This window comes from Artibeus jamaicensis, unplaced genomic scaffold, assembly GCF_021234435.1.
Source record: "Artibeus jamaicensis isolate MK-2021 breed Jamaican fruit bat unplaced genomic scaffold, CSHL_Jam_final contig_718, whole genome shotgun sequence".
In the NCBI taxonomy this organism is placed as follows: Eukaryota; Metazoa; Chordata; class Mammalia; order Chiroptera; family Phyllostomidae; genus Artibeus; species Artibeus jamaicensis.
In genome coordinates this window covers 4,892,607-4,914,404 of record NW_026521936.1, presented here as the reverse complement: position 1 = coordinate 4,914,404, position 21,798 = coordinate 4,892,607, and the positions used below count along the sequence as shown (strand labels likewise).

The 21,798-nt window shown below is 53.0% G+C and overlaps 1 protein-coding gene across 4 annotated transcripts in view; it reads right to left on the bottom strand.

The window, feature by feature from the left end:
* Positions 1 to 21,798, bottom strand: part of DPP6 (dipeptidyl peptidase like 6) — a 532,157-nt gene that overhangs the window by 165,662 nt on the left and 344,697 nt on the right. For all 4 annotated transcript variants that reach the window (XM_053671913.1, XM_053671915.1, XM_037131931.2 and 1 more), the window contains exon 2: positions 10,440 to 10,554. In XM_053671913.1, coding sequence (XP_053527888.1) covers positions 10,440 to 10,554 — 115 coding nt within the window. The remainder of the gene's footprint in view (positions 1 to 10,439; positions 10,555 to 21,798) is intronic.

The following is a 21,798-nucleotide window of genomic DNA, read 5'->3' as shown; positions in this document are numbered from 1 at the left end:
CTGACGGCGCTTGGCCAACACCCCCCAGGTCGGCAGAGACGTGTCGCGAATGGCGTGGGCTTAGAAGGCCCCAGAAACTGGACGGCTTTTATCTGATGTCCCGACCCCAAAGCCTGGGGGGCTTTCAGCCCTGCCCCTGAAGAGGCTTCGCCCACACAAGGCACAAAAACCCACTGTCTCCTTTTCAAGGATGGAAGGCCAGCCCCGCATCTGGCCCGTGAGCCTAAGCTCATGGCGTAAACGCACTGAGTGGTGCCTCCCAGGGCCCCACCTGTTACGTGAATGAGGGACCCTCAATTGTAACCATTTCGGAGGCACATCACGCACCCAGGTGCCCGGCGACATCCCTGCCCTCTCAGAGGGAAAGGCGGAGGCAGGCAGTCGACTGTTCTGGGAGACTCGGGGCCGCACCCCCGGTTCTGGGCTGTGCTACTGTGCGCAGCGACCCTCGGCACCGCGGGAGGTGTGCGGGCCATGCGTCCAGCAGGAGGGGTCAGGTCGGCGAGTCTGTACATTGGGGTGTTGTGTTCTACTTCTCTCCCTAACGTCCGGCTGTTCAGCCAGCTCCCACGGCCTGGGCTCACACAGGGCTTGTTGGAATTTTTTATGGCAAAATCTGTGGCTGGTTGTTGGGAATCGATGCCAATGTCTGTGGGATCACCTAACAAAACGAGAATGAATAATCTCAGAATGGAATCCCGGAATGGAATCCCTAGAGCTACCTCTGGGACTGCGGCACCTACACTGAAGGCTAAGAAAGCTGGTTGGTTAAAGAAAAGTCATGGTCCAAATAACAACGAACGCACTGTGGCTCCGGAAGGATTTTAAGAAATGAGACTTGGCTTCACCCAAATTCCCCAGACAATTCTTTGGTGACAGGGTTTTACAGTTTTGTCCCTGGCTTTGGCCAATGTCAGGCTCTCCGACAGAAATGTGCATTTGTGTCTAAAACTGTGAATGCTTTAAAGGGATTTTCCATTAAAAAATTTATTTATTATTTTTAGAGAGAGGGGAAGGGAGGGAGAGAGACATCCACGCAAGAGAGCAACATCAACCGGCCGCCTCTTGTGCGCCCCCAACCAGGGACGGAACCTGCAACGCAGGCATCTGCCCCGACCAAGAATCGAACTGGTGACGGTTTGCTTTGCGGGATGACACCCAACCCACCGAGCCACCCTGGCCAGGGCCCAGAAGACTCTTTAAAAGCATAAACCATCACGGATCCACCTTGCTGGCTGTTGCTGACCCTTCAAACACGACCAGTGTAAAGGGCAGTGGGTAGGCAGTTCTGTGAATCCTGACTCTGAGCGTAGTGTGAAGAATTACAGGGCGCACACCGGGAAACCTGAAGTCAGACACGGGGAAAGGAACGGTGTCCAGGCGCTGGCTGTAGAACTGAGAGTTTGTGAAAATTAATGCTATCTTATGTGACTTGGGTTGTTGATTTAATGTCTTTTCCTACTGTGTATGTGTGTGTATGTATATATATATATATATCCCTATAATATATATTACTTGGACAGTACATGTGAATAAAGTAGTATTCTGGCCCTAAGCACATAGTCACACCACAACTTAGCATCTGAACCAGGCTACGTATCTTCATAAGGCACCAGTGACCCGGTCAGCTGCTTTCATCGTCCCAAATGACTGCGCCCTTGCTGTGTGGACAAGGAAGCATGGTGCCCCCCACAGAGACGTGGGGGAGACCACTCTCCCCCAGTGCACCTCGGGTGGGCGTGGGAAACCCCAAAACACCTGCGTCACAAGTGCCAGTGCCACTCGAACGCCCTTTAAGGGGTGACTGAATTTCCGAAATTGCTACCACCTGTCACACAAAATGTACACTTTCCATTGGACTGTTACGACGTTGTGGATTGCTCTGGTTTCACTCGGTTCCTTCTGCTCGTTTCGTAGGACCCGTAAGTGCGCTTTATCTGTTTGATGTAGGTTCGCAAAATAGTAAAAAGAATTAGGTCCGTGAGGGATACGGGCGGGGTCTTTCCCTCCCCAAGGCTGCAGACCACACGTGTGTCCCGTCGTGGCTGCGTCTCAGCTCCTTCCCCGGGAGCGGAGATGATGAAGAACCCCACTGTGAAGCCATGAGGGGCCCTGCAGTGGTGGTGGAAGTCAGGGAGAGGCCCCCAGGGTGAGTGGGGGCAGAGAAGCGGGAAGATGAGGCTCAGCCACGGCCATCACCTCATTCCCCATCCCCAAAGCGCCTGCCCCTCTTCCAGCTCTGATCTCCCCGTGAGTCCACGGTCACGCCTCCTGGGTTGAGTCCCGGCTGTGCCAGAACAGGCAAAGGTGCTCACTCCCCCCGCCCCCTCGGTTCCCTGCGGCTGCTGTCAGACCCAAACCCGGTGGCTCACTGCAGCAGAAGTGTGTCCTCTCCCAGTTCTGGGGGCTGGAAGCCCAGCATCGGGGCCGTCGGGCGGAATCTCTGCATCACGAGGGCTGCTCTCTCTCAGAAGTTCTAGGGTACTGTCTCTTCCTTGTCTCCTCCAGCTTCTGGTGGCTGCGCCCCACCCCAGACGCTTCGCTGTCTCCTCTCTCTTTGGGCCAAATCGCCCGCTGCCTCCTGCTTATAAAGATGCAGGGGGTGGGGTGCAGGACCTCCTGGGCCATCCAGAGAGTCCCCCATCTCGGATGCTTCTGACACACGTCTGTGACAACCATTTTCTCGCCCTGTGAGGTGGCAGTCCCAGGTTCCAGACATCAGGACAATGATGGGCTCGAGGAGGCGTTTTTTCGCCCACCACACCCCTCGTGATGGTCCCTCCCACTTCCGACTATGCCACCACTTTCTCTGAAAACGCAGTAACCACACATGTATATGGAGTTAAAAACAAGACATAAACGACCCGTATGAAGGAACACCAAGGGGCAGAACAGGCTGCTTCAATCTGAGGCTTTGAAAATCATCACTTAACCTCATCGCCGGTGATTGTAATACTTCACATAAAAGCACTGAGCCAATTTAGAAATATCCTGGGGTTCAGGGACTATGAAACCACAATGTGAGAAAGTGCACATGTATGAGGGCCCCCCCCAAAAAAAAAGCCCGGAATTATTCTCTGGAGGGCGGGGCCCTTGTGGGACAGGCTTCCCCGCTGAGTGAGTGTTCTAGGAACCCATCTGGATCCGTGCACCAGCTGGCGTTGTTGTGAGAGGCTGTGTTTGGCTGCAGTGAATTTTTTTTAAGACTCTTTCAACGTGTTTGCCCATTGCATGATGGGTGATTTACGAGCCCACCTGCCCAGACTGCACTGAGTGTTCAGCAGTTTTTGACTAAAAATGGCAGGACCCCCACACCCTACCCTCTCTATTCACCCGATCTCACCCCAGTAACTTTTTTTGTTTTCCCAGATGAAAAAAATCCTCCAAGGGAAATGTGTGGCCCGTGTGGAAGAGAAGAAACAAAACAGAGCAGAAGCACCAAAAGGCAGCCACATTGACGAGTTTAAACACTGCTGTGAGCTGTGGGAAAAATGTCTCGATAGGCGTATTGCCTCGAATGGTGAGTACTTTGAAGTGACTGAAATTTACACGTGGAAGAATAAGTATGCAATATTTTTATAAATAAATTCTGATTTTTGGGGGGTGCCCCCTCATATACCGTTTTTGCACAGATGATCCCTGTTGTTCCTACAGGCTGTTGAGAGGAGCCCCGCCTACAAGAGAAGGCGGCCAATCCCAGCCCAGAGTGCGAGCCCACCCCGACCCCATGACCCGCCCAGTTCTTTCTGCACAATTTCTCTCCAGGCCTCCGGTTTTATCACATCATCGATTTCTTTGTTCCTGTCCCTGCTCTGGTAACTGGCCCGAGACTCCTGAATGGATGCCATTGATTCCCAACGGGTCAGAGAGTCCCCAGAAATAAGAACAACTCGATCAGCCAGCCCCTTGTATTGTGGGGTCCCGAAATCTCCCAAAACTCACTCAGAATTTACTGAGAGGCTCTCGCAGAGACCAGGCGCCAGACTCCGGGAATGGCTCGGTGCCAGAACGAGACTCACTGCTTTTCATGGCTGCATAACGCAGCATTGCCTTGAAAAGCGCCCTTTAATGGATAAATATGTACATGCACTTGCCTTAGCCAAATGCAAGCGTGAATAATAAGCACCCGAGGCCATTCGTCCTCCAGATAAACAGCTCTTGGGGGTGAGAATCCATAAGTAAGCAGGATGCAACTCACTCTCCTTCTAGAACTAACGATGAAGAGTTGCAAGAGACGGTGAAGGCCCACTTCTCAGAGCTGTGGAAGTTCACCACTAAACTACACGGTGAGCAGCGGTGTAAATCAACTGCCTCGGTGGGGAGACTCCGTCAGAACTCCCTCGCAGGCCTGGTTTCAGTTTCAAGAACCGTGCCAGCTCTCCGCTCCCGTTCAAGGAGCCGGATGGTGTCGCCAAAGCAGTTTATACACCGCGCATTCGTGCTTGTTGGGGCTCATCTGCCTCGGCGCAGGCTGACCGCCAGGAAACCCTTGTGCCCCACCCACCCCCCATGGCTAAGGGGGGGCCCTACGATATTATTTTTTACAGCAAAAGAGGAGCTGTTTCCAGGGTGGACCGGGATCCGTGAGGAAAGTTCTGGGAGGTTCCCTTCCTTCCCGAGATGGCAGGAGACAGGATGTGCGGTGACCGCAGGCTTGGCCAACAGGCTGACGGCGATGGTAGAGGAGACAGGCGCTGAGCCGCCGAGTTCTCCGGGACTATTTACACCTCGACTCCTCGTCCTCGTGTGAAGCGGCACCGGCGTGGGCAGTGGGGACGTGGGCGGCCGGGCGCTTTGTAACTGCGACAGAAGCCCTCTGTTGGGTCCACAGCAACGTCTGGGTTTAGACGCATGCTCATGGTCGGGTGGACCAGGGCCACGAACTTCACCAAATGTACCCCAGTTTGGATGAGCACACACATGCACTTTCCCTCTTCAATGACAAGATGGCCTATAGCTTCACTAGATTCTGAAACTAGTTATGACGTACAACTTGTCACAACCACCAGAGCCTTTAGATGACGGTGTCAAATCCCATCCCTGGGGTTTGGGACCCTCGCAACCTGCTCCCACCCCCGACCTGCAGCCTCACCTCCTGACACCCAGGTGTTCCTGCAAGGCTCCCACACCAGGCACCCTCGGTCCATTGAGCACCTTGGATGTTTATGGTTCATGCTGACCATCCTTGTGGATTTCTCTCCATCTCTGCTGCATGTGTTTATCAAAGCCTTGAGCTCCTCAGCCGCCCTGCAGCTGCCCACCAGAGCACCCCCTGCTCAGCCATCTCCCCATTTTCCGGACGGTCCCAGTGAGAATTATCTGTCCATCAGAAGCACGCAGTCTCCGTGGGCATCTGCCGGCTGACCTCAGTCTGCAAATACGCAATGGTATCTCACAGCTACAGGGGACACCATTCACCCCGGAAACAAGCGGCAGGGGAGTGTGAGCAGGTGCCGTGGCGTTGGGGAGCACAACCACGGTGCCAAAGGGCGGGGGAACCCCGGCCGAGACCTGTCGGGCAAGCTGTGCCTCCTCGGACAGCCGAGCTGGTCACAGTCATTGGCCACAGGTGGCCTATGACGAGGCTGGATCTTTGGATCCAGACGTTATGAACATCTATGTAAGGGATGTTCATAATCTTGGAGACAAGGCACGTCTGGGGGCAGACTTTCCACGGGAAACATCTCCCTTCCATTCCATTTCGCTGTGGACCTAAAATTGCTCTACAGAATAAAGGCCATTTTAAACATCCTTGAAAGTGTTATTTGCAGAACATGCTCTAGTAACTGGCAGTAACCATTCTTAGGTGGGGGGGATTCTCTCAAGTGTAATTATAATATAGCCCCCTGCCCCCCCTCCAAAACCCATGATGCTGGTGTTTTGACTCCAGCCTAAGCTCGGAACACTTGCCTGAGTTCCGGCCTCGCAAGCCTAGTCAGAGACTCCCCTGCAGGGGAATCTGATTTATGAGCTGTGACTGCCAATTTGCTAGATTTGTCTTCTCAATGAAGCCTATTGAGTCCAGTTGAATTTATTGTTTTTTTTTTTAATAAAGATAAGCCAAGAGCTAGCCATGCCATTATAGACATGAGACCCCGATCAACCAGGAATGCAATTTCAATGGCATAAAAACAATCTCTGCGTTACGCTCCTCCCCAAAAGATTAGTGAGTCGTCATTGCCTCTAACTTCTGTGTGGCCTTCACCCCGAATCTGCCCTTCCAGATGACGTTCAAGTATCCAAGGCTTTTTTCATTGCTCTACCGCTGGGGGGTGTTCTAGCGTTTTCCATCACACACCCTTCCCCATCTGGAATGTGAAAACCCACAGAAAATAAACGGTCAGGGCTGTGTTACTGCAAACATGATTCTGCTGATTTCCCAGCTGCCGCCCCAGTAACTGTGGCTGCGGAGGAGACCTAGGAGAGTTCTTTCCCCAGGACGCTGGCACGGGAGCCGGCCGCAGCGGGCCTGGACTGCCTGTGACCTGGCAGAGGCTCCCATTGTATCGCTGAAAAGAATTTTTTAAAAAAGGTAACTTTGACTCCATTATTCCAAAGAGAAATTTAGGAAAGAGCACGGACCAGCAAGGGAGAAATGAACGGCAACACTGAAAAGGGCACGTCCCCATCGGGGATCAACCGTTGGCAGCAGAGGGGGCCTCACACACTTTTAATTTGATCTTTACAACACATCCATCGTGCGTAAGTGGGGATAATTTGACGGGACCGCGGAACAAGGCGGTTGTTGCTCAGAATGATTGCTGCGGGGCCCATCGGCGGCACAACCCGGCCCGACGCCACGCACACGCGTGGGAGGCGGGACCCACAGGTGATTGGAAACATTTGACAGAAGCCAGTGCGCTCAGAACAGATTTCCGGGGAGCAGGGGAAAGCAGATGCTATGATCTGAGTTTCAATGAACCGGAACATAAGACCAGAAATAGGTAGCAATGGAGAAAGGATTTGCTTTTAAGAAGTACAACAATTTGCTTTCTAAGTTGTTGCAAGAAAAACGGAAGCAAGCCTGGGTGGGAGGAGCTAGATGCGGTGGGGAGGTACCCACCGAGGTACAAATGTGCCTCGGAGTTGTGACTCTGAGGACCGTCCATCTTTAGATCTAAACTTCAGCCTTCCTGCTCCGGTGGACGCTGCTCCCGCCCTGAAGTCCACTCCCGGCCCAAAGGTCAACGACTCAGTTATTGGCACGTGATTGGTGGCGACACTCCCATGCAATCCTCCTGGGGAAGTGCGCTCGCCCCCCCTGGGGGGCCTGTGTCTCGTCCTTCCCCACATTTCACCAGCACTGAGCTCCATGCGCTGCTCGGCCCTACCAGGGATCATTAATATTTGATCAAATGGACGGTGCTACGGCACCGTGTGAGGAGGCTCTTCCACTGGGGCCGGGGAATGATCCGACTTTCTCTCTGCCTCCCAGCATCCTGGACCCTGAAGCAAAGCCACTGCTCCATCCAGAAAGGAGAGAGGATGTGAAAGGCCTGAGGTGGGTGGGACAGGCAGCCCCGGAGAGGAGCGTCCTGGACAGAGAAATTGAAGCTGCACAAACCTGACAGAACCAAAGGCTCAGTGTGCCGAGGTGGAGCCGCCCTGAATTTTAACAGAAGACTAGGAGCAATGGCGCTCTTCCCGGACTTTTCTGGAACTGCGAGAGTCGTCGTGGGAGCCTCACCGCCCAGCTGCTCTGGATCATTGTCGCCCTGACAACGGGCTGTCGCATTTGGAGACAGCGGTTTAGACGACTGTATTCTCTGTTCACTGCCCCCCGCAGCACCCGGAATGAATGCCAACACTCCCAGGATTCGGGGCTGCCCTTGGGAGACAGCAGTTGGCACAGGTCCCCAGACCGTGGAGAAGACAGAGGGACAGCCCCATGTGACGCGGAGATGGGCACATGGTGGGAAGCGACCCAGATGTGGTTCCCAGTCCCCGTCCTCAGGCCAGAAGACCCCACCCAGCCCTGCCGCTCTGGGCCACTATGGAAAGAGCTGCTGCCATCTACCTCTTCTCCCTTAAAATGATGACAGCCAGAGGCCACCGATGCTCCCGGGGACTCGGGAGGGTGGGTCACGCCACACTTCCTAAAGCCACCTTCCTTTCCGCGTCCCAGCGTGAGTGCGGGGCAACCACAGAGTCAAACCTGTGCTAGTCACTTTGTTACAGAGGGTTCCGCTCTGTGCAAAGGACAGGAAAGGCACAAAGGCCCCCTCCGCTGGAGCCGAGGGACCCGGGCTGCCTCCCTATTCACAGACGATGCGAGTCAGTCCAGTTCCCAGCTGACCTAAATCCTCAGCAGCTTCATCAGGAACTAGGACGAGTACCGGGTGGGGCCGAGGGGGATTCATGGCCGAGTGTTTGTGCAAAGCCGGGTTTCTTCTTGTGTTGCTATTCATTAGCGACTGGATTACTTTTCAGAGCCTGCTCTGCCGCCCCCCCTCCCCCGTGTTTGCCTCCCTCCTTCCCCATTTCCTCGCAGCTCCATCCTGTACCTCCCGGCAGGTGAGTCCAGGTTTTCCCGGTCGGCCGGGTGTGTTCAACACCGTACAGAACCCTGCACCCAAACATCTCAGGCGACCCCGGCTTACTCACAACCCCCCCACACGGGATGAGGCTACACGCTTTTTTCGGATTTGCCGCTGATGTGGTTCTGGGGCTCCTTCGTCTATAAGGGACCGTCACACCTCCACATTTTTTTTACACCACTTTCGCAACATCGTTTACACGAACAGGTTAACAGAAATAAAACCCATATTTCAGGAAGACGTGTGCGTTCCTCCCCCCACGCCCGATTCCGGAACACTCGCATCGCGCCGCAGGGAAGCCTCATTTGGGCGCGTCAGTGTGGGCGCGTGGGTTGTGCCGACCGGCGGGAAGGTGGGTAACGGGGGGCTGGGCGCCTGAGCGGGGGCGGGGCACGCATGGGAAATCTCTGCATCGTCCTCTCAGAGTGGCTGTGACCCGAAAACTTCTCCGAAAGCAGTATGTCCTAAAAAAAAAGGAAAGCTCGTACCTATTAGCGGCCGCTTCTTGGGGTCCCTGCCCGCAGCCTCGGTTGCCTGGTAACCGCCGGTCAGCTTTCCTGTTCGGTTTCCGGGGTCACCCGTGCTGCTGGGTGTAGCAGCATCTCTCCCCTTTTCTCCGCTGGGGAATCTTCCACGGCGCAGAGAGGCCGCACTTGCTCGCCTGCTCCACGGGCGGAGGGCGTTCGGGCTGTTTCCGCTTCCTGGCTCCTGGGGAGAACGCGCTGCGGGCGCCGTGGTCCAGCCTCTGTGCTCCCGCCAACCTTCTGCATCCGTGGAAACAATGGTCTCCCCGCCTTATTCCACCGACGCAGGTGTGCCGCCTGTGCCTTTTTAGGTGTGAAACCAACTTTTCCTCCCCGGGATGAACCCCTTTTGGTCCTTTTTTCACAGGTCGCTGGGTTCAGCTTCCTAGGATTTGGTGGAGGCGTGTGTGCGTCCAAATTCATGCGAAATACTGGCCCACGGCGTCCCTCTGTGGCCAAAACTGTATCTAGTTGGGTTTCAGGGTGAAGCTCGGCATCTTTTCACTGAAGTTTTGTGATGACAGTTTAAACATATGCCATGGTCTTCACTTTCTGTATCTGTGGAAGGTTTTTTTTCACATTGTATTTTGTCATTGGAAAGGCCAGTAACAGACCTCCAGTCTGTTTACTAAGGATGGGGACCTGGTTTCGCCCCCACACACAGGCGGTGGAACGACTACACGCATGGAGGGAGTCGTTACACACTGTCCACGCCTGGCCAGGGTTTCGGGCCGTCGAGAAGGACGCTTTCCCGTCGCCCTCACCTTAACGCCTCTGTTATCGCCCCTCCACGAACTCATCCGAGAACTTCCTTCCTCAGGGCCCCTCTCTCCTCGAAGCTTCTGTGCCCCTGACTTTTGGGGAATGACGTCCGCACACACACGTTTTTGCTGCAGGCTTTGTGCTGACAATTTCTGCGTACTTTTCCTTCCCTGAGAGACTTCCGACTGTGTTCACCCTTCTTTTATGTCGTCAGGAGCATCTAATACATACTTTAGCCTTAGCCCACACACTCATGTACATTGTCTCAATAATTTTCTTACTGCGTCCTTGATACAATACCCAGCATGCTGTGCGGTATCTACAATGATTAGATTTATCAGGCTGCTGGCTTTAAGCTCATCAAACATGGATAAGTAATTGTGAATTTTAACCGGAGGGTTCCCCCTGGTCAGCAGTCAAGCAAACAAACCCAAAGAATATAAGGTGGACCTTCCTCGCCGACAGCATAACACCATCATTTCACCAGGGGCACCTGGAGAACTGGAACCTGGGAAATGGAAACTGTATCATACGTAGTGACTTAAACAACCAGTAGGGAAAAAGACATTGTTTCCCCCTTGCAGGGACGAGCCGCTCCGAGAATACACAGAAGTACCTGGTGTCAGCAGGATGACCGAGGTGACGATGAGGGAACAGATGACCAGGATGACCAGGAGTGCGATGGCGATTCCTTTCCAGTTCCTCTGCGGAGGGTTGCTCCCCACCAGCTCCTGAAAGCGACAACATAGAGGAGACACTGGGTGAGCAGAGGAAAGAGACAAAACACGCCCACGCCACGCCTTCCGTCGAAGTTAGGACCCAGGTCACGGAACCGCGGGACGAGGCGTGTTCTCCTCCCTAGGCCGTGACCAGCTCGTTCCTCAGTCTCCTGTGTTCCCTGTACTGTGGCCAAACCTGAAGAAAGAATCTCATATTCCATTACGCTCATGGCTTTTGTGGGAACTTGGTGTTTCTTGGCTGAATAAATTTGGTCCTGAAGCGCAGGGTAAGGACAGTAGGGTTTTCTCTTCACTACAGCCCACCTGTGCTCCCCCAGAAAGTCAAAGCCAAGTGTGCTCCATCTTCCAGCCCTAAGTCCTCTCTCATCTGTCTTGGTTGACGCCACACTGTTTGTTAACTTGAGCCTTGTCTTCCTTCTACGGTTCCCCAGACAAGGCTTCCAGGCACCCTAGGACCATCTTCACGGGGTGACGCACCTGTCCCTATACTGGGATTCCGTCCCCTGCTGGGAGTTCTATTTGCATTGGAGCAGGGACTGGGGCTGGGAGGTGACATCTGTAGACAATGCTAAAGGGGGAATCAATCTAGGAATTTAATCAGGCATGCTGCCCGCTGAACCAAAACTTTAGTCCCTGTCAAATTATTGGGATTACGTAATTTGCAGTTCAAACTGGGATCCGGTGAGAGGCGAAGGAAGTGACATTGCAGATTAATAGTAAGTTGGAAATGTAATACTGATGTATTCATAATTATAATTATTAATTAGACAAGGGCAACTGGGACTCCCCAGGGTGAAGAGAGACAGATGGTCACACTGCAGATGGAGTTTTTCTGCCTGCACACAGATCACAGAATATCCCGTCACAGCCCAGCACTCCGACACGTGTTGACCCCCAGTCAGGACGAAACTGAATGGCGGCGACCTCTAAAACAGAGAAGGTGATACCTAAATACTTCTTTATCAAAGACTACATGTTCTTAGACCAAATGGCTACAAATCAAAACAAAGCTGATACTTGACTATGGGATGGCAAATAATTAATACCGGACATCTAAATATTTAAGATTGACCGTCCACATGATCAAATCAAGAAAAATTAGACTCCAAACACTCAACGCCGGCTTAATTAGGCTAGAGAATTAAGGAAAATTCAGCTCAAAGCAGCAAACATTTGCTACCTACGTTGTTAAATAAATATTCTGAGAGCTGTTACAGTCTGAGCAAGACATAGTTCTGTACCTGCTTAGAAATTCCTAGCAGTATTCTTATTTGCCATCCACAATTTAATTGATCAATTACAAAGGACTTTTTGCACTTCTAGCCTTGGCTGGTGTGGCTCAGTGGGTTGGGCCTCATTCATCAAACTGAAAGGTCGCCAGTCCCATTCCTGCTCAGGGCACAGACCTGGGTTGCAGGCCAGGTCCCCAGTAGGGGGCGTGTGAGAGGCAACTGATCAATGTTTCTCTCTCACATCAATATTTCTCTCCCTCTCTTTCTTTCTCCCTCCCTTCCCCTCTCTCTAAAAATACATACATAAAATATTTAAAAAAATAAGACTCAATACAGGCATGGAATCCCGACACCATGTTATACAGAGACAATCTCCTTTCCTACTGGATCAGGTTTTTTCGTGAGAACGCCAATACCCGGAAGTGATAGGATCTTGCTGACTTGGCAGCTTTTCACTTTACCCGCAATTACAAGGAAAATCAGCCCTTTCCCTCAAATTCGTGAATTGCATAAATCTCAAAGCAGTTCTATCCCTAAACCAACATAGCGTGGACAACCTCTTGCAGACATTTCTCAAACACTGATCAGATTGAATGCCAGGGTCACCAACCAAAACCTAGTACATAGATACTCACTAGTCTGCAAAACTGAATGTATCAATACTCAACACCAAGTCTTCCTCCGGATCTGGAAGGACACGGTTCATGTTATTGCTTCATCAGCTCAAACAAGTGATGTATTTTGAATTTTTGTTCCCAAGAAGAAGAACCTGGAGTTCTAAATTCTACTTTAAACCCGTCTATCAGACGTTCAGAGGCAACCAGCCGAGGACTTCTGCTTTCTGCCACTTTCTTAACCAGCGAGGAGCACTGCAGCCGAGCCCCTTGAGAGTTTCATACCCCTGTTTTGTTTTGTTTTGGGGCAGCTGGAAGTAATCAAATTCTTAATTAGGACACACACAGGGGCTTTCAATGTTTCCATTGCTTTTGTCACGGAGCGTATAGTCAAAGATGAAGGAGTGTTTTTGCGGTCTGCAGGCCTGGACGGCAGGCTCCAGGAGAAATGTTTGAACGCACACTTTTCTGGAGAGGAGAGGGGAGGGGAGGGGAGGAGGGTCTGGCCGAGGAAGCACAGTGACGCTGCATGAACAACAGTCACCAGGTGTCTACCTTCTGCTTTTTGCTGGGAGGATCACGTCACTGACGCACAATGATGAGATATTTTGCAGAATCCTGGTTCTTCCTCCCACCCCCCATTCTCACAGTGGAGTTTTCTGGGCACAAAATTTTCTACTCACAGGCAGGAGGAGACAGCTGCAGGGCCACAGAGCGCTTGGTGTGGAAAAATGTGACCAAAGCATCAGACTGCTGTCTCAGTTCCCTGACACGCCCCCTCTCGTACTCCTCAGCTACATAAAAACGCCGTCCTTTTGCTTTTGGGGGGGGTCAGGTCTGAGAGATCTTGTTCCCCTCTCTTCTCATCTTGGCCAATCGAATGAACCTTTCTCCACCTCCAAACACCAGTGTGTTAAATCAATGCTTTGGTTTCTCCTGTGCACGGGGCACGTGAGCCCGAACTTGGAGAGGCGATTCTGCAACAGTGTAACCAATGGACTTGTAAATGCGCAGTGAGGCAGCCCTCGGATGTCACCAGGGTGCCCCTGCCTGGCCCGCCACGCCCAGGACCGATGGCCAGGACAAGGCGGGAGATGAGGAAAGAGGTAGAAAGCCCACAGACACAGGGGGACAGGGTGGGGGGAGGTTTGCAGGCGTCCATATGGAAAACAACACACTGACTGATAAATAGTCACACTGGAATGAACACTGTGTTTCACACACCCATGACGGTAAACCTGCTTCTGCCCCATGTGGATGACCAGAAGACAGATGGTCGCAAAACACACCACATGAGGCACAGTTGAAGGGAGTGTTCAGTCCCGAAAACCAAATACTCAGTTTCCATCTATTGGAAAGATCACGTGGAAGAGAGAAGCCCCTCTGTTCAGCTCCTGAAGGTAGAGTGAGGGCTGGAGACAGAATCATGTACCAGTAAAACATCCTTCTTTCTAACTGTCCATACAGTACTGCCCGGCAGGACAAGGGTGGCTTCCCCAGGAACGCCTGACGGGGGCCCTGGAAGGCCAGCCCCCCAGGGAAGGGAAGGTGGGAAGGAATCATCCTAAACATGAGCAACACAGGTTCTGCAGACACGTGCAGCATGGGGATGCACGCTGTGAGACGGAAGCTGCTACCGTGGATGGAAGCGTGAGTGGGAAAGGCGACAGGGACCGCTTCCCCACACTCCCTGGACTACGACAGGACGGCGCCCGCCGAGCCGAGCCAGCACTGACCACCGCAGGGGGCGGGGCGCAGCGGCGGAACCAAGACGGACCGGGAGAGCAGAGCAGCGCGGTCCCGGCCTGTGCGTGCCGTTTCTGCGCGCCGCCATCCAGGAGATTTCTCATGGTAAAAACCGGGGTCTCCGTACTCACGGGCAAGCAGAACCTCTTTATCAGACTGTGTTTTCATTCACCAAATTTCATTTTCCAGGGTGCAGATAATTTTTTCCCCGCACAAGCAATATTGGAAAAACAATAATAGGAAAACAATTTAAAAAGAAAAACATCACAGACTATCTTGCTAGTCCCAGACAACACAATTTTCCCTTTTTTCTAACTTCCTCTCTCTGCACATTCCATTTTCAGTAGGAGGGACCAGAACACCGATGGGGCTTTGGAGACCGGAGGCAGGTTCGCGTGTGCGTGTGTGTGTGTTTGAACGTCTAATGCGGCTTCAGGCAGTCAGACTTTCTCCTCTTAACCTGCCGGAGTTGAATTATTAAAAACTTGAGTCAAAAAGTGACCCTGCTCCCCATGAAGGGCAAAGGAAGTTAATAAATGGTCCCCTGAAATGTGGAGCTTCAGTAATGCATTTCTCAGCAGAGTTATAGATTTTTGCCTGGGATGGTAGGAATGAGGCTGTGATAGATTCCCCGGTTCTGTTTGGTGTGCACAAGCCTTAGAGAGCCAACCAAAGGGGAAGGTCTGCTCATGGCTAACCCTTTGCTCCACAAAGGTGGACAGACCTTCCATCCGTCTGTCCTTCCTCCCTCCCTCCCTTCCTTCTTTCCTCCCTCCCTCCCTCCCTTCCCTCCTTCCTTCTTTCCCTTAGTCACCTAGGGCTCACTCTGCCAGACCCTGTGCTGAGACCCTTGGATGCCACAGTAAAAAAAACAAGGCAATGACCCTGTTATCAACCCAACGAGTCAAATGCGTTTTATCCGAGTGCAGGGAGGAGGGAACAAGGAACAAACCAGTAAATCCATGAAGACAGGAAGGGAGAACCAAGACGAGGGTCCTGTGAGCTGCCTGTATGTCAGCAGGCCAGATGACTCTCCCCAAAGAGTGACTGTTGACCCGGAACTGAGATGCAGCTGGGAGGAGACACGTCAGGGCGGAGCTGCGTCCCCCTGAATTCAGGCACGGAAGCTTCGCCCTGCAATGTGATAGCATTTGGAGACTGTGCTTTGGGGTGGGGGTTAGGGTTCGGTGAGGCCGGAGGGTGGGGCCCTCCTGATGCGGTCAGTGCCCTTATGAGACAAGAGGCCGGAGCAGGTGTTCTTCCCTTTCCCACCCACGGGCATCGAGGGAAGGCTCCGTGAGGAGCCGAGTCCCCAGACACCACGGCCAGCACTTGGGCCTTGGACTTCCAGGCTCCAGACCTGCAAGAAGGTCATCTCCACGGTCCGAGCTGCCCACCTATGGCCTTTCACTGTCCCAGCCTGAACACAGTGAAGCCCGGGTGGCCATCAGAGAGCACACACCCAGGTGGGACTGCAGTGGGGGGCAGAGAGGAGGCAGGGGCCAGCGCGGAGACGGGGTCCTGAGTGAGGGGACCCAGCGGAGCGAGAGGGCGGAGTTGGAGTGGGGGCCAGAGAGTGGGGCCCAAAGGCCACGGTGCCAGCTTCGGCTTTTCTCTGAGTGCAGGGCACATCGGCACAGCAGCGCATGGCTGGGCCTCTTGTTCAGAAGGATCGCCCGGTGGGAGCTGCTACGTGGAGAACACCAAATGCGAGAGCGAGGGCAGGAAGAGGAGGGTGAGCAGAGGACGACGGAGGTCTGCCCCGGGGGGAGGTGGTGAGAAGTGGCTGATTCTGGGCACACTACAGAAAAACCGAGTCCCTGGTACTCCTTGGGACAGATCACACAGGTGTGATCTGTCACACATTCGCGTCTCCCTTTTGCATTCAGGGCCCTCTCTGAGGCTCTCGGCTTTGTCCTCAAAGGCAAAGCCTTTTGCCCATCACTACACGGAAGTCTGGGCCCCTGGGGTCTGCCTCTGAGCCATGCCTGAGCCCTCCTCACCCTCCACTCAGTTCACTGCTCCTGCAGCGAGTTGCCCCTCCCATACCCCTGCCCCTCCCCACTTTGACTATTCCATCTCTCCTTCCTGATATTCTTCTCCCTCTTCATCTCATCGGGCAAACGCATCTGCTGTCTTTAGTTACCGAGCAGGACATTCTGGGGAGCCTGGCCTGGTCTCACAGGCAGAGTTCATTGTCCTGTCATCTGAACACAAGAGCGATACTTTGTAAATGCTTTTTGGCAACATTATGGCGCCATTAAAGTATGTATCCAATGCCTGTGTCGTCACCAGACTGCAAGCTACTCTATGACAGTTGCCTAGACACATCTGTTCCCAATGCCTGGGGCAAACCTGGGGTCACGGTCGTGCTCAGGGACTGTCTGCTGAACGACCGAATCTGCAAGTACTTGCCTAGCAAGGAGCTGTTATTTGCTGGCCCGTCTGGCAGGAAAGCAATCGTGTGATTGGCGCAGAGAGCCGAGCATCACTAGCAGCCCAGTTGCATTAACGAGGTCACAGGGAGCAGCTGGTCCTGAGCAAGGTAATGCAAGCTGACATCCAGAGCTGGCAATCGCTTTGTCCCCAGCGACGTGGTTGATGCTCATGTTTATTTTTAACACAGGCAAAAAAGACAGCAAACAGTGAACTAAAAACAGACTCAACCTTTCGCCGAGGTGGTTGACGTTTGAAATATTAAATTCATCTTTGCGGAAGGCTGTTATCTCAGTAATGCGTGATGACAGCATGATATTGGGTGTGGGATTGTGCAGGGGGATCGGAGAGATAAAGTAACATAACAAAGACAGCACAGTGTTCGGGTGCCAGCGTGACCCGGGCCTGCTGTCCCTGCCCGCCCATGCCCTTACATCGGGCCACATATGTGTGCCCTCTCGCTCTGGGTTAATGGTGCATCTTATCTTGGCCCGAGCTTCCAACGTACCCCAGGATTTCTCCTCCTGCCTTATGTCTATGATCAGGAGCGAAGATTGCAATGCAAACTCTGAGGTGCTGAGTTCAAAAATTAGAGAAACTGGAAGCTAGATAAGTGGAAAAAAGAAAAGAAGTCTGCCCTTGGCCAGGTGGCTCAGCTGGTTGGAGCTGTTTTGTTCACCAAGAAGTTGGAGGTTCACTTCCCGGTCAGGGCACGAAGCAACTGATCTCTCTCTCTCCTCCCACCCCTTCCTCTCTCTCTAAGATCAATAAACATGTCCTCAGTGAGGATTGGAAAAAATAACAACACACTTTTTAAAACAGTGCAAGAAGCATGGGAGACAAAAGACATCTGTTTGCTCAGTAAACAGATGTGTTTGGGAGCACACTAAGATTTGTAACAATTGTAGCAAATTGTTACACTAAGTGCCAATGTGTTTGGGAGCACACTAAGATTTGTAACAATTGTAGCAAACGTAAGATGCCGCCTTACTGTCTCCTGCTCTCCCTGGGCCCTGAGGTTTCGGGAACGTCTGCTGTGCAGTACGGGAAGAGCTCCAGAGCATGTTCGACTCCCGGCTCTATTTAAAGAAAGTAAAGAACACGGCGGCACCGCACGCCTTCTGTCACTTGTCACTGCTGCGTTGGAGCTCTCAGTCAGGGAAATTGGAGTTTTAACCTTGGCTGGGTTCCAAAAAGGGGAGGCCCAGGCCGCAGGTCAGTGACTCCGCAGGGAAGAGGGGCTCTACTCCCCCACAGCAAACAGCCCCCTGGAATGTTTCAGGCATGTAGCACATGGCAGGTCTGTCTCATGTCATGTAAATACGGCCCCTCACGGCTGAAGCTACGGAAGGTGTGCAGTACAAGGTGAGCTGAACAGAAGCGAGAGCAGGAGACCAGTTTTGCAGGGAAGAAAGGCCTCTTCCTACGGCAGCTGCTGGGGGAGACTGGAGCCCAGGAAGCTGCAGAGACAGACGTGCCCGGGGTGACGGGAGGGGCCAGCCCTGCAGCAGCAGTGAAGGTCCGGGCCTTGCCAGCCACGATGGGGACAGCTGGCAATTCTGCATATTATTTCCCTTCACTAATGGCAGAGGGGTCAACCAGATGGGCCCCTCACTCGGGAAGGAGGCTGTGGATTCCATTATTTTTCTCCCAACATTCTGTGGTTCAGCCAGTCAGTCTCTCCCACCAGGCAGGCTCTCAGAAGGATGGGAGATAGGAGACCAAGTCTGGCTCCCTGAACTGCAAGGGGCCTTTTCTCAGGTATACCTAGACCCGAGTTTAGGCAATAGAAAGTTTGTAAATGTCCAGAAGGTACATGTGAACCAGCCGGGCCTGCCGGCGGAGCTGGTGCTTGCCGGCCAGCAGAGCGCGCAGTTGGAGCTGGGACATTTCCCTGCTCCCCGAATGTCTCCCTGCCCTTCGTCCAACGCTGTTTGGTCTCCTCAGGACTTTGGGCTGCTTTTGCTGGCTGTGAGTGTAAGGAAGAGATGAGAGCTGAAGCCACAAGATCTGATTTCGTGTGATGGGACCTCAGTGACTGGAAGTCACTGCAGGGCGGGGCTCGGCTGGGCGGCCACTGCCGAGTGCGTGGCAGGTGGCAGGGAATGGGATCTGACCCCTCGGAAACCCTCCGCTGATGTCACTAATTAGAAATTAAGTTCAGCGGACCAGCTGCGCTTTTTCGGCCTGGTGATTAATTAGGAGCCGTCTCTCTCCTCGTGACAGAGAGGGGCTGACATTCCCCGTTATTACAGGCACACCCACGGGTGTCCCTCCCTCCTGTCTCTGATGACTGTCCCCACTGGGGTTCCCTGGGGGGTCTCCACCCCCTCCTATATTTTTGCCTGAGACACTGGACCCGGATCCGAGCTCCGTCCCTACCGACTCGGAGACTTCTGAAGGGGACTCTCACAGAACAGGGCTCCCTGCCCCTGCCTGGGGCGCTCCCTTTGAGGTCACACCCCCTCCCATCACCAAGGTGACTGCCAACGCAGATTGGGCAAATTACCAACTGCAATTATATATGTTTTTAAGTTTCATCTCCATCATGTTTTACCTACAAGCCCAGCCCAAGGCCTGACATTACTTGAAGGTCTTCAGTTTAACGGACGGTGCCCGACAGCTTCTTTATGAAATGAATTCAAAACCGAAGCTGCTCGTCCCTTCAGTCTGATGCAGATCCACGGTAATGGGACGGTGTCAAAGACATCGTGTGGCTCACAAGTCACAAGAGCAGCGTGTCCTGGTCAGAAGACGTTCCACAACGGGTCACGCCCTGGGAAATCCGCTCCGTGGAAGCAGGAAAGGCAGGTAAGTGGCAGAAGGTAAAACGAGTGTGGGTACCTCCTGCGTGGCTGCTGGTGGCTGCCATGGTTAAAAAGCACCGTGACATAATGGGTGTCTTTTCATACTTGCACTGAGACCCACAGGCGGGTCTGAGACCAGGTGGCTCTTTGGCGAGCCCCACCCATCACTGGTCAGCATCAGAAGCCCCCGGAAGACCCTCCATAAAGATTAAGTGGCTGACAAACAACTCTTAAGGGCCAGAACCACCAACGATTTCATGGCAGAGAGGAAAGGAATGTGAGCTCAGTGTTTCCGAAGGGTGTGCTGCCCGGCTCCCACCTTCCGGCGTGGCATCCTCTGCCCTCCTCCCCCACCCATGGGTGCCGGCGGCCACACTTCCGTCCTGCCAGCCCTCTCTGCTCCCCCTCAGCCTGGAGTAGTGGGGCCGACCTGGGACTTCAACTATTCCAACTGACTCCTGGCCATCGTCACAAAGCACAGGAGAAAGAGGGAGGGTGGCCGAGGGCACACCCTCTTCCCACGGCCGACGTGGGGGCGCAGAAGAAAATAGAGCAGGTTTGCAGACCCAGAGGAATAAAGGAGGGAGGCAGGGAGCAAAGAGGCAAGAGGCAAAGGCCGGGAAGAGACGTAATTCCCCTCCAGAGGCCTGAAGGCATTTTCCCCTACAATTTCAGAAGATGCTCCTGTGTCTGGATGAAATATTGTGTTTTGCATTTCATTTGTCTAGTTTAAGTTGGTTTCTGAAACTTGAGAGCAAAGATGCCAATGCCGTGGCACATAAAGGTACCCACGTGGGGCCCGCTCTCCGGCCAGGGCTCCCTCCCGGAGGAGGTGTCCGAATTCCTCAGGGAGGGGCACCGCTGTACTTCCTGGGATAGTTCGGGCCACACCTACGCGCGGAGGCCAGGTGAAAATCTGGACTACTGGCTGTGTTTACAATTCCAAGCATTGCTAACTGGACCTTCCGGGTCTTTGGGAAGACCGGTTTTCCACCTGTATATACAGTTATTTTTCCCACCCAGAGAAACGCTGAGTGAAATTTAGCAATTACCGTAATGAACCCTCAAGAACCCACACTTGCCATCATGTATCAGTGTTGCAGTAGAGTCCCCTCGGTGACAGGAGGGGCCAATTCAAGCTAAAGCAAATGCCGCCGAGGCAGCTGTCCTGTGGGCTGTTCCTGAGACGGTCACTGTTGTAGGTGCCAACCGACTCAAGAAGAAAGCTCTGGTATGTTTGCCCTGGCTGAGTGGCTCAGATGGCTGGAACGTCAAAAGGTTGCAGGTTCGATCCCTGGTCAGGCCCCTTACGGGAGGCAACTGATCAACGTCTCTCACACACTGACGTTCTCGGTCTCTCCCTCTCCTTCTCCCTTCCTCTCTCTCTAGAATCAATAAACAGCCCTGGCCAGGTGGCTCAGTTGGCTGGGTTTGATTCCTATATCGGGGCACATGCCTGGGTTGCAGGTTGGGTCCCTGGTCAGGGCGTGTCTGGGACACAACATACGGACACTTCTTCCTCACATAGGTGTTTCTCTACCCCCCCCCCCAAAACCAATTGACATCCTTGGGGGAGAATTTCAAAAAATAAAGAAAGCTCTAGTATATTTAAAGTCTAGCTGGCCTAGAATAAATCAACTTAAAAAAAAAACACAGCTATTCTTGTCATCAAGAAGGGTCTGACAATGGCATTTTCATGTCACTCAGTCTCAGAAAGACATATGGCATCAGAGAAATTACCAACCACGGGTGACGGAGAAATTAAAAATCATAGGAAGTGGCAGTCCTCATGGCACCCGAGACCTTACTTGCCCTGTTATGCAACCCAGCACGCACAGGTTCCGAGACTGGGGTGCACACATCTTGGAGGGAGGGAGGGAGGGAGGGGAGCCATTGTTTTGCTGACCGTAGTGAGTGGTGAATTCCACATGATGTAGTATTATCACACATCAATGAAAATAACAGCTGACAGCAACAGGCACAGCCTGGTGAGCGGCATAGACCCAGTGCTGAGTGACAGGGGTCAGACCCCAATCACATACGCTGAATGACTCCTCTGATAGAGAGCTCACCAGTGGGCAACTACAACTTCAGGCTCATACTTAAGTCTATAAAGACAAGCCCAAAATTTTTTTTTTTCATAAAATACAGGATGTCGCATACCTTGGTGAGGACAGAGGAATCCCTATTGGAAAGGAAGAAGCAAGGTGCAAGAGCTCCGGGGGTGCAGGCCCTGCATGGAGATTCTGGGGCTGTTTCAGGCTGTACCAATCTGTTGAACTGCATGCTTGCATGCATTGCAGAGTTCGAAATGACCACAATTAGGCATGTGTTGTGTATAACAACCGGTGACATCACTGGCCAGGAGTGGTGAAGTGAAGAGAGACTTCTCCTGCCCTC